This window comes from Marmota monax, unplaced genomic scaffold, assembly GCF_021218885.2.
Source record: "Marmota monax isolate L192 unplaced genomic scaffold, Marmota_monax_Labrador192_F-V1.1 WCK01_AAM20220418_F8-fsc00023, whole genome shotgun sequence".
NCBI classification, from domain to species: domain Eukaryota; kingdom Metazoa; phylum Chordata; class Mammalia; order Rodentia; family Sciuridae; genus Marmota; species Marmota monax.
The window spans coordinates 531,491-545,063 of record NW_026692907.1 but is presented as its reverse complement, the minus strand read 5'-3'; the positions used below and the strand labels follow the sequence as shown (position 1 = coordinate 545,063).

Here is a 13,573-nt window from a genome sequence, read left to right as displayed (position 1 = left end):
AGTTGTAGGTGGACACAATATATCTATTTATTTATTTTTTAATATGGTACTGAGGATAGAACCCAGTGCTGTTATGTGTGCTAGGCAAGCGCTATATCAATGAGCTACAACCTCAGCTCCTCTTTGTTTTTAAACTTAATATTTTAGAAGTATTAAGAATTTAACTGGGCTGGGGATGTGGCTCAAGCAGTAGCGCGCTCGCCTGGCATGCGTGCGGCCCGGGTTCGATCCTCAGCACCACGTACCAACAAAGATGTTGTGTCCGCCAATAACTAAAAGAAATAAATATTAAAAAATTCTCTCTCTCTCTCTCTCTCCTCTCTCTTAAAAAAAATAGAATTTAACTTCAGTTTGGGGGATGTCTGTACTTCTTTGTTTAGGCATGGAATCAAGTGTCAATGTAGAGATTTGTTACCTAACTATTATTAAAAAGATTTTTCAAATATATTAATCTGGGTTGGGGCTGTGGCTTAGTTGTAGAGCACTTTCCTAGCATGTGTGAGGCACTGGGTTCGAGTCTCAGCACTGCATATAAATAAATGAATAAAATAAAGGTTCATCAACATCTTAAAAAAGATTTAAAAAAATATTAATCTGTCTTCATCCAGATAAACATAATAATTGGGACATACTATTAATAGGTATTGTGTACTTAAAACTTACAAATGCTAAGTTGGTTTGTTTTCCCAGTTTTTAAAAGATAATATTGGGGAAAAGTCATCAGTTAATAGGACTTCAAATATTTTGTTAATATTCAGATATCTGCTGAGAACAGTGGTGCCTGACTATAATCCCAGCCACTTGGGAGGCTGAGGCAGGAGGATTGCAACTTTGAGGCTGGTCTCAGTAACTTAGTGAGACCCTGCCTCAAAATAAAAAAAATTCAAAGGACTGGGAGTGCAACTCGGTGATGAAGCAACCCCTTGTTTAATCCTTGGTAACAAAAAAAAAAAAAAAAAAAATTTCCAGATAACTTTATCTTTCAATTGTTGTAGGATTTCTTTTTTAGTACATATTTTACTTAGTCCTCTACAGTGATTTATGTGGTCAAGTGAAAATTGACTTTGTTTTAGTAGAAAATAGTTGAAAGTCTACTTAATGTAAGAAGTGTTTTAAGTGCTTAGAGATCCAGTGTTTTATATGAATATATTTAAATCCAAAGACCATTTTTCTTCATTGCTTATTGATATGAGAATTTCAACAATTCATGTGCTATTTACATTTTAGCATGATACCAGTAGTCCTTTACTAACCAGCGGAACCCCTGCAGCTGAGCTTCCATGGGCTGTTAAAGTAAGTAATTTGTGTAACTATTCATTTCTTACTCCTGCTTTGCTTCCTACTCACTTATATCCTTTCCCCCTACTTCTGAAATACATTGCAATGCATGTTAGACTTTCATATGTATATTTAAGGATAATAGGAAAAGTACCCACACTGGAATCTTTGAGGGATCTTTCAATTCTGTTAGTCATTTTGTGACCAAAAAAAAAATGAGGAATTTGGTATTGACTGGACAAATAATGAATAGAAGATTTTCATGTTATACAAGTAACATTTAAAATTTTAGGAGATGTCTTGTTGACAAGAAAAATAAATTTTGCTTTGGGAAAATTGGGGGAATCTTGGTGTTTGTTCCTAGAGTATTGATGTTTGTTTTTAAAAATTTCATTTGTTTGCATTTGAAATGTACCTAATACCATGTTTAGAAACTCATCAAATGTTATAAAATTGTGACTTATGAAAGTTACTTCCTTGCTGTATGTGTTTAAGTGAGAGAGTTAGAACTAGTTGTTTCTTTCTCTGAAATCTTTTGATTCTAACAAAGAGTGTTCCAGCTTCAAAAGGAATAGGGGACACTGGACTCTTAAGTAGAATCACTTTAAAATTATTAATTAATATATTTGATGAAAGTAAAAAAAATGTTTTTTAAATGTTATTTTTAAAAATGTCTTCTATGAGGACTTGATTTTTATAACTGCAATCAAAACATTTCCACCATTACTTAACTTGTCATTGTTTTAAAAAACATTTTATTTTAGAGTGAAGATAAGGCCAAATATGATGCAATTTTTGATAGTTTAAGTCCAGTGGATGGATTTTTGTCTGGTGATAAAGTGAAGCCAGTGTTGCTCAACTCTAAGTTACCTGTGGAAATCCTTGGAAGAGTAAGATATTAAGTTTTAAATGTAGTATTTTCTGTATTATAACTTTATATTTACTAAGAGCACTTGTTGGTCATTATTAAATGTACAATCTTATTTTAAAGTTGCCTTATTATAAAATTTTCTGTGTCCTGACTTAATATATAAAATTATTCCCAATTTATTTGTGTTTTTTATTATTCCCTGTAAAATATAAGTGATTGAAGTTAGTTATATATATAAGCCCCTTAAACAGGTCCATTTTTCTTTGTGCTGTATGCTCTAATTTCCAACTGCATGACAGTTTTTAAAGACTATCAATATTTTATGTTTACCACTTACCCCATATATCATGTGGTCTCATAAGGAATAGTTTCATCTTTGAAATAATTAATTCTACTTTCTAACTTGAACTTTTTCTTGATCTTTTCTTTAGATACTTGCAAGACTTTAATTCTTTGATTTCACTCAGACCTTTAAATCTTAGACTCCTTTACTTTCCCTCTGTCTTTTTTTATTGTGGTAAGATGCATATAACATGATATTTGCCCTTTTATCCAATTTTAAATGTAAAGTAGTGTTAAGAATACTACATTGTTGTTCAGCCATTACTATCATCTATCTTCATAACTTTTTCATCTTGTAAAACTAAAACTGTCACCCCGCCCTTTTTTTTTTTTTTTTTGGCTGTGCTGGGGATTGAATCCAGGGCCTTGTGCATGCTAGGCAAAGGTTCTACCGCTAATCCATATCTCCAACCTTTCCTCTTATCTTTTGAAATTGCTGTTTTCCTCATGCAGCTTGGTTTCCCCGACTCCTGGTCTATAATTCCATATTCTCTTCCCAGCTCCCTTTGCCACATTTTCTTCCATCTTCTCTACCTGATGAAATCATAAATTCTATTCTTTGACTTGAATTCTTTTTTTCCCCATTTTAAATTAGAAAATTTTTTAAATTTGATGGCCAATGTTATACTTATTTATCATGCACAACATGATGTTTTGAATATATATATATTTATTTTTAACCATGTGTGTGTGTGTGTGTGTGTGTGTGGTGTTTAAAGATGGCTACTTAGTGGGAATTATATTAAGATGTAAAATATATTAAGATCCATCTGTGAGAAAACATAGATCTGTCTTAGGTTTCCCCAATATATTCTGACTTGAATTCTTGTCTCTCTAGATCTTTTTCCTAGATGCTTGCAAGAATTTTTTTTTTTTTTTAACTTCACTAAGTAGTCTCTGACTTTACTAAAAATCCAATTTTACATGAACCTAATTATCACTGGTTGCATATATGAGACAGCCTAATAAGATTAATGTCATCATAAATTTGTGATCACCAGCTTCAGGTGGGGTTCTTCCTATTGTTTAACACTCTTTTTTTGTTTCCAAAGTGATTTCTCTCTACTCTCTTTTCATATGTCAAACCTTATCTTCTCTCTCTAAACCTCTGGCCCTTACTTTCATTCCCTGCTTAAGCAGACCACATAGGGTCACATCCTGGCTATACTGCTTCTTAGTTGTGTGACCATGGACAAATAATTAGAAAACCACATCTTGGTTTTCTGATCTTTAAAATGGGCATATTTTCCAGTTTAGAGGGTTGTAAGCATCAAATATGATAATGTAAATAATGTACTCACTAGTACTGTTAATAGTTGCTTTGGTGATGTTGATGATGACAATAATGATGAAGGCAACATTACCACCACAGTACTTACACTACTTCTAGATGAGTGTTAACATAGATTGGGGGCTCAATAAATATTGATTTAAAAAAAAATCATGTATATGTTTCCCACTGTTTATTTCTCTACTATGTGGTAAGGATTGCAAACTGTAAATAATTGTGTCATTTTATTACTTGAATCTAAGTTTTTAGAAGCTTCCCATTACAATTAAGAAAAATCCAAACTCTGTTTAAGGCGTTTAATGACCAGGCACTTGCTTATCTCTACTTTTTTATATTTCTCTAGTATACTTTCTCTCTTAGTTCCTAAACAACACATGAAATGAAAGAACATTGATATTTCTCAATTTTCTCTTTTAAGGTTTGGGAATTGAGTGATATTGACCATGATGGAAAGCTTGACAGAGATGAGTTTGCAGTTGTAAGTAACTTAATGTTCTTAAAATATGAAATATCATAATGGTTTTATCATGTGAAAATTTACCCTTTTAATTAATCCTTGAAGGAAAACTATGTTTATCAGATTGTTGGTATAAACATTTTTACCTAGAATTTATAGGTAGTTAATAAATATTTTAAAATAAATGAGTAACAAAATGTGTTTGCTGTCTTCATTTTATTTGACTTTAAGGTACATTGTGATATATACTTTGATTAATGTACTATAAAGATGCTGAGTGATAATGTCTTTTATATCCTAACTTGATGAAATATCCTAGCACCTGCCTTTACGTGGAATAATTTTGCTCCAAATACATCCCCGTTTTCACATTGATTTTATTGAAAGGAAACGTGAATAATGCTTTAGTTACATTTCATTCATGAGGACAGAAGCTTTGACATTGTATCTGATAAAACCCATCTCAAGACATGTTATCTTGTAATTGGATAGTTAGTTCCAAGTAGAATATTTATCTCTTGAAATATTTACAAAAATTCTGCAGTGGGCTCATTTGTGTCTACCTTACTATCTTATTTTAAAATTAGTCTGTTCAAATTTTCTGTCTTGCTGAGGGACACACCTGTAATCCCAGCGACTTAGGAGGCTGAGACAGGAGGATCATGAGTTCAAAGCCAGCCTCAGCAATGGCGAGGCACTAAGCAATTCTGTGAGACCCTGTCTCTAAATAAAATACAAAATACGGCTGGGGATGTGGCTCAGTAGTTGAGTACCCCTGAGTTCAATCCCTGGTACCAAAAAAAAAAAAAATCTGTCTTTTTTTAAATTTTGCTAAGGAATTGTCTATTTATTTGACTTTGAAACTTCTTGCCACAAAATGCATTATTCTGGGGCTGGGGATGTGGCTCAAGTGGTAGCGCGCTCGCCTGGCATGCGTGCGGCCTGGGTTCAATCCTCAGCACCACATACAAAACAAAGATGTTGTGTCCGCCAAAAACTAGAAAATAAATATTAAAAAAAAAAATTCTCTCTCTTTCTCACTCTCTCTTTTTAAAAAAAATGCATTATTCTGTCAGTATCTTTTGAGTTTCTCATTTCATATCTTAAGTGTTTGTAGTTTTTAAAAAAATAAGGTTTGGGAATTGAGTGATATTGACCAATGGTGGCAGAGGTTTTTAAAGAGAGAGATAATTTTTTAATATTTATTTTTTAGTTTTTGGCGGACACAACATCTTTGTTTGTATGTAGTGCTGAGGATCAAACCCGGGCTGCACGCATGCCAGGCGAGCACGCTACCGCTTGAGCCACATCCCCAGCCCCTTAAATATATTTTTAAAATTGTAGATGGACACAATACATTTATTTATTTTTGTGTGGTGCTGAGGATTGAACCCATTGCCTCATATGTGTGAGGCAAGCTCTCTGCCATTGAGCCACAATCCCAGCCCCAAGTGTTTATAGTTTTGTTCCCTCTTTTTTTGTTGTTGGTGATTTAATCTATTATATAGTTTATTCATCTTTCAAGACTATCTTTTAGATTATTTATCCTTTTTGTTTTCATCCTTTTTCAGTTTATCTTAATTTTTTCTTCCTAGTTTCTTTTCATTGTCCTTTAAAATTTGTTTTTTTTTTAAATTACTTCTTTTATCTTTCATCTTTTTAAATATCATTTAAAGGATGTTTCTCTCAGAATATAGATTTAGATATATCCTATATATATAGTACAAAGTGTTTTCTTCCTACTTTTCAGATAATTTTTAGTTTTCTTCCATTGTCTGTTTAGGAATATGTTTTCTAATTTCAAAGTAGTTAAGCTTGTTTGGCTTTTGATACATATGTATGTAATTTTAACTTGGTTGGATTAAGATTAAAGAATGTGGTCTGTAGAATCTCTTCTTTTTTTTTTTTTTTTTAGTATGGGCAGGGACAGGAGGGATAGGGGAGACAAGACCCTGGGGATCAAACCAGGGCTGTATGCATGCTAGGCAAGTCTTCTGCTGAGCTATATCCCCAGCCCTAAAATCACTACTTTAAGAAATATGTTAAGGTTTTCTTTATTGCCAGCTTCATGACATTTTTACATGCCCCATAGATAATGCCAGCATTTCTCTTTAGAGGATATTAGACTTCTATAAATTCATTATACCAAATTTATCAATTATGTAGTTTCTCTTTGTCCTTATTTTTTTTAGTCTTTGAATAAATTTCATCCTATTTCCTTCCTTTAAAAGCCAAAATTGTTTTTAAAACATGATAATATGTTTTTAAAATTATCATTATCATGTTTAAAAAATGCAGAAACAAAAACTTAAACTGACTTGAATTTATAGTCATAGTTCCTAGTCATTTTTGTTTTGATTTGAGTAATGGTTGGAAAGTGGTAAAGAATACACTCTCACAATGGTGGCAGAGGTTTTTCAAGTTATATATCAGGGGTTAAGTCAATTATTTGTGGAATGTTTTGGGGAAAGGGGATGTATTGAAAATATTTGTATGTGATGTACCATGAAACATTGTTACACATAACACTTTATTTATTTTTGGTACCAGGAGTTGAACTCAGGGGCACTTAACTGTTGAGCAACATCCCCAGCCTTTTTTATTTTGTAACAGGGTCTTGCTAAGTCACCTAGAGCCTTTCTAAATAGCTGAGATTGGCTTTGAACTTGTGACCCTCCTGCCTTAGCCTCCTGAACTGCTGGGATTACAGGTGTGCGTCAACATAACCAGCTGTGTAAAGAAGTGTTTTTTTGTGTTAAGAAATATTGGTACAAAATCTTTGACTTGGTAAGAGGTATTGAAGATTTTTTTTTCTTATAAAGATAAAACTTTTTAAATTTCAAAGGATTATTTGTATTAATATAGTTAGAAACAGGGAGAATAATGATATCCTCATTTAATAAATAGTAGTATATGCCAAGATAATTAAATAAACATAGTTTATTTTATATGCCCTGAAGCCTTTTCCTAGGCAACTTACTTTTTTAAAAAAATAAAAATGAATCTTATTAAAAGGATAATTTAAGAATAATAAACACAGGGCTAGGGATGTAGCTCAAGCGGTAGCGGGCTCGCCTGGCATGCGTGCAGCCCGGGTTCGATCCTCAGCACCACATACAAACAAAGATGTTGTGTCCGCCAAAAAAAATAAAAAATAAATATTAAAATTCTCTCTCTCTCTCTCTTTAAAAAAAAAAAAAAAGAATAATAAACACAATTTCAGGAAATACCTACTTTAAATTTTGTTTTGTTTTATTTTTTAGTATGGGGGATTGAACCCAGGGGGTACTTAACCACTGAGTCACATCCCCAGCCCTTTTTATTTTTTATTATGCAAAATACGCTCTCACTAAATTGCTTAGGGCCTTGCTAAATTGTTGAGGCTTGTCTTTACTTGCTCAGCCTCTTAAGTTGCTGGGATTACAGGTATGTGCCACTGTGCCTAGCTTACATTTTATTTTAAATAGTGAAAATCGCTTTATCTTTTCTTAGACTTATTGTTAGTCATTTTTAATATTTGTTTTCTATGAACATTCTTTAGAAATTTTTTCAACTTTAAATTCTATCTTGTGTGATTTGATATACTACTTCTGTGCTTTTTTTGCTATGTGATATTTCTTGTTTATTGTGTATCTTTCTTGAAAATGGAGCATTTTTGTTTTTAATATTTTACCCATTTATGATGATACATGTATTGATTTTATTTCCCCAACTGTGTCTATTTATTTTACATTATTTTCTTCTTTATTTCTGTTTCTGTTGTTGCTGATGAATTTGTGATTCCTCCACCTCTTCCTCCTTGTTAATGTAGAAATTCTATTATAATGTCCCATTCTATTAATAATCAGTATGCCTTTTTCTGTACTCTAACATAGTTCTTCAATGTTTGCTAATAAGATTGTTCACCCTGACTCCAGTAAAATGAGGCATTTCAGTTATTTTTACTTCTCTTTTTCCCTATCTCACAGCTTTAGAACATTATGTGAAACTCAAATCCTAGCTTTTGCTCAGTTAATTTACTTCTTTTAGTTCTAGAATTTTCTTTGTAGTTTTGTTCAATATTAATTGTTTCACTAGCATTCTTTTGGTTTAGAATTTACCTGATATATCTTTTTCCATCCTTTAACTTTCATAAATGGAGCAACATGATCTTTTTTTTTTTTTCTTATTCTTTAAGATGGGATCTCCGTATATTGTCAGGATGGCCCTGAATTCCTGGTTTCTAGTGATGCTCTTGACTCAGCTTCCTGAGGAGCTGTAACTATAGGCATATACTACCGCACCCAGCTCTGTACTGTATTTTAAAATTAAAATTGCTACAATATTAGTAATTTAGCTTGTGCAAACAAAACTATAAGTCATGTGACTTGTCTTTATTTACAATCATTAATTTTAAAAAACTGAATTTTAAAAATTAATCTTAATGTTTCTTGAAAATTAATTTAAAAATATTTTTGCAATAGAGAAATAACTTAAGACCTGAACATTTTAAATTATCTTCCAAAATAATGAATTGTTCACATATACTTACTCATATGATCTACCCTTTTAGACTGTGTCAATTTAGTTTGCAAGATTTTTTTGCTGAAATATAACAAAAGGGGTTGGGGTTGTGGCTTAGCGGTAGAGTGCTTGCCTAGCACTTTCGAGGTCCTAGGTTCAATCCTCAGCACCACATAAAAATAAATTAATAAAATAAAGATATTGTGTCCAACTACAACTAAAAAAATAAATATAAATTTTTTTAAAAAAGAAATATAACAAATTCCCCTGAGATTATCTTATTTGACTAACTAATCAAACCTGGATTGAATATAAGAATCTTTATGTTCAACATGCACCTTTAAAATTCTTACCCATTTCCCCTTGGATTAAATGGTACAATTTGTTCATTTGTGTCAAGAGACCCAGTATAAAAATGAAGACTACAGATGTGTGGTTGTGTTTGTGTGTGTGTGTGTGTGTGTGTGTGTGTCTCTTTTAGAAATAACTTATTTCGACCCAGTGTGGTGATACATGTCTATAATTCCAGCTACTTGGGAGACTGAGGCAGAAGGATCTAAAGGTCAGCCTGGGAAACTTAGTAAGACCCTGTCTTAAAATAAAAAAAGATCTGGAGATATAGCTCAGTGGTAGAGTGTTTGCCATGTGCAAGACCCTGGGTTCCAACCCTAGTAACTGATACATACACATATTTATTTCACTAGTGAATCAAAACTGAATCTTTGTGTTCTAGATTTACCTTTAAAACTCTTAACCAGTTGGGATTTTGGTTAATTTATTGTTTAATTGGGATCAATGAAGTCAATTCTAATTTGTGTAACATCCGTTGCTATGCAAACCTTTAATGAATGGTTCTTATTTCTTTTCAAATGTAAATTCTTTTTTAAATTTTTAAAAATTTGTTCTAGGGCTGGAGTTGTGGCTCAGTGGTAGAGTGCTTGCCTAGCATGCATGAGGCACTGGGTTCGATCCTCAGCACCACATAAAAATAAAGATATTGCGTCCAACTACAACTTAAAAAAAAAAGCTTTAAAAAAATAAAATAAAGATATTGTGTAAAAAAAATTTTTTTAGAATGCATTTTGACACAAGTATAACTTCTTATTCTTGTTGTACATGATGTAAAATCACACTGGTCATATAATAATGTATATACATTATAGGTTAATAATGTTTGATTCATTCTATTGTCCTTATCCCCTTCCCTCCCTTCACTCCCCTCTGCCTAATCCAAAGTGCTTCTATTCTTCTCTAACTCCCACCCGCTTATTGTGAATTAGCATTTGCATATCGGAGAAAACATTTGGCCTTTGGTTTTTTGGGATTGGCTTATTTCACTTAGTATGATATTCTCCAGCTCCATCCATTTATCTGCAAATGCCATAATTTCATTCTTCTTTAAAGCTGAGTAATATTCCATTGTGTGTGTGTGTGTGTGTATCATATTTTCTTTATACATTCATCTGTTGAAGGGCATCTAGGATGCTTCCATAGTTTAGCTATTGTGAATTGAGCTGCTATAAACATTGATGTGGCTGTGTCAATGTAGTATGCTGATTTTAAAAGTCCTTTGGGTATAAACTGAGAAGTGGCATAGCTGGGTCAAATGGTGGTTCCATTCCAAGTTTTCTGAGGAATCTTCATACTACTTTCCATAATGGTTGCACCAATTTGCAGTCCCAACAGTCCCTTTGTATACATTGTGTACCTTTTCCCGTACATTCTTGCCAGCGTTTATTGTTGGATCTGTTCTTGATAATTGCCATTCTGACTGAAGTAAGATAAAATCTTAGAATAGTTTTGATTTTCATTTCTCTAATTGCTAGAGATGTTGAACACTTTTTCATATATTTGTTGATCAACTGTGTTGTTCTTCTGTGAATTGTCTGTTCAGTTGCTTAGCCCATTTATTGATTAGGTTGTTTTTTTGGTGTTAAATTTTTTTAGTTCTTTATATATCCTAGAGATTAATGCTTTATCAGAGATGCATGTGATAAAGATTGTCTCCCAGTCTATAGGCTCTTCCTCACATTGATTGTTTCCCTTGCTGAGAAGAAGCCTTTTAATTTGAATCTATCCCATTTATTGATTCTTAATTTTACTTCTTGCGCTTTAGGAGTCTTGTTAAGGAACTCAGTTTGTAAGCCAACTTGGTGAAGATTTGGGCCTATTTTTTCTTCTATTAGGTGCAGGGTCTCTGTTCTAGTGCCTAAGTCTTTGATCCGCTTTGATTTTGAGCTTTGTGCAGGGTGAGAGATAGGGGTTTAATTTAATCAAATGTAAATTCTTAATGCTTTTTCATATTTTTTGAAGCCTAGTGGTTTAATTAAAACTTCTGAATCTAGAAAAATCTTTGAAAAAATTAATAAATGCATTTATAAAGTTCAAGCATGGAGGCTGGGGATATAGCGCAGTTGGTAGAGTGCTTGCCTTGCATGCACAAGGCCCTGGATTTGATCCCCAGCCCCACAGGGGGAAAAAAAAAAAGTTCAAGCATGGGTATTCTGACCACAACCAAAATGACTGTTTAGAGTTTTACATGTGTATACGTAAATGTATATACACATAAATGTGCTTTTTAAACTAGATCTACCCCCTTGAGTGTAGATTTTCTGTGATTCTCCATCGATATTTTATTTACTCATTGATGAATAAGCTGATTAGAGTATAGAAATATTAGAAATATAGCTCCCTGAATTTTCCTTCTGACTCATTTAGCTTGGTAGAAAGTTTCTAATAGGGCATTAAAGGGCTTCTTGGAAAAATGCAAAATAAAAAAAGATAAATGCTTCTAAGTTTAGTATCTATCTGTACCTGTCTGAAGGCATTTGCTAGTATATTTCAGTTTGAAAACTGACTATAATTTTTTTTTTTTTGGTGAGTATGGTACAGTTACCTTTTTATTTGTGCCAGACTTTTTAAAACACACTTTTTTTTAGTTGTCAGTGGATCTTTATTTTATTTATATGTGATGCTGAGGATCGAACTGACTGCTCTCACATGTTAGGCAGGTTGTCTATCACTATGCTACAACTCGAGCCCTGTGCCAGACTTTTAATAAGATAAAGTACAGTGTAATAAGAAAGCAAACAATCACAATCCAACAGAATTAAAAGTATTCTGTTCACTTTTTTTCTTTTATTGGTGAAAAATTGGGACTTCAGTTTTGTCAAGGAAACTATTTTCAAGACAACCTGAGATTGATATCTTCTCTGACTTTCAAAAAAAAAAAATGTGTTGTTTATGGTCAGCAAATGGCTAACATTTATTTTTTGTTGTAGTATTCACTTTTTCAGGAAGTGACTTCTGTCTGCAGCAAGCAGAGTGCTGACCTTTAATGTGCTTGCCAGTCACTTCTCTTAGAAAGGTACCAGTCTAATACTACAAATGCTGTGAATTTGGTTGAAAATATATGCTAGCCTGATTGTTTTCTTTCTGGAGTTTCAAGTTTTCTGAGACAGAAAATTTGTGTTTTCCTAAAGCTGACATTGAGTTGGCTATATCTGAGTTGGCTAGTGTGTGGGTAGAGAATCTGGTTTGAGTCAGATAGGTAAAATTGGTCTCTGGATGCTGCACCTGGGAACTTGGTAAAATGAAAATTCTTTGACCTAGCCCTAAAAGAATCAGCCTTAATGATTTCAGAATTCTGAGTATAGGGCTATCAAACTGTTGAGGTAATTCTGATGTCTGCTAAAATATTGAGTACTCATGTATTAAACTTTAGCTTTATCAGTTGTAAAAAGAAAGCATGGGGTTTTAAAGTTACATGTGTGTTGCTAATAATGTTGATGAAATCTGGATAAAGTAAGAGCATTGTAGCTGGAAGATCTTTGAACCCTGCTGTGTGACTTCTTTACCATAAGGTATTGGGCATCTCTGAGCCTTGGTTTCTACATTTATAAAGTATTAGGAATTGTAGAAATCATGAATCAATGTTGTTGTATTGGGCGTTCAATAAACATTAATTTGAAAGCTCCACAAAACTAAACTTAAAATCAAAAATAGATATCCACTTGGGAGAATTATAATTTTCAGCGGGGAAGAAAAAAAATCAAGTCGTATACAAGCTTTTTCATAATTGCTGCTGTAATTTTTTTTTTTTTAATTTGGTATTAGGGATTGAACTCAGAGGCACTTTACCACTTAGACATATCCCCAGCCCTTTTTATTTTTTATTTTGAGACAGTCTCACTAAGTTGCTTCTGGCCTTGCTAAGTTGCTGAGGCTGGCCTGAAACTTGTGATCCTGCTGCCTTGAGTTACTGGAATTACAAGCGTTTGCCACTGCAACTGGCTCTGCTGCTGGATTCTTTCTAGAGGTTCTAAGCTATTTTGAGTAATTCATATCCTTAACTATAGTCATGGAAACTTTAAAAAAAAAATCTGTTCTTTTTCTCCCTTTTTTATTTTTTTAAAGCCCTGGAAACTTTTCATATTCTACAAGTGTTGAAAGTGTCTTGAATCCTTTAAAATCTTGTAGCTTATGTCCTGGGAATATCTATAGGCAAGTTATCCCACTTTATGTATATGCTTTAAGTATTTGTTAATTAAGAATATTTTAAAACAGGTAATACATTCTTATAGTTCAGAAATCAATACAAGAAGGCATTCAGTGAAAAAAAATTCTCAGTTCATTCCTGTCCTCAACTGCTCCAGTTACCCTACTCTATAACCAGGCATTTTTCTTCTTTTCCTGTCTCTCTTCCTAGAATTTCTTAATGCAGATATAAAAAAAATGAGTAAATATTTTTTCCTTACCACAAAAGATAACACTGTTCAACACTACATAGATTCTTGAGTTTCTTTTCAGAGTGCCACATGATTCTTTTTTT

General features: G+C 32.8%; 1 protein-coding gene across 4 annotated transcripts in view; it reads left to right on the top strand.

Moving 5' to 3' along the window:
• Positions 1–13,573, top strand: part of Eps15 (epidermal growth factor receptor pathway substrate 15) — a 142,281-nt gene that overhangs the window by 38,081 nt on the left and 90,627 nt on the right. For all 4 annotated transcript variants that reach the window (XM_046450856.2, XM_058581448.1, XM_058581449.1 and 1 more), the window contains exons 6-8: positions 1,228–1,293; positions 2,043–2,168; positions 4,201–4,260. In XM_046450856.2, the coding sequence (XP_046306812.1) occupies positions 1,228–1,293; positions 2,043–2,168; positions 4,201–4,260 (252 nt within the window). The remainder of the gene's footprint in view (positions 1–1,227; positions 1,294–2,042; positions 2,169–4,200; positions 4,261–13,573) is intronic.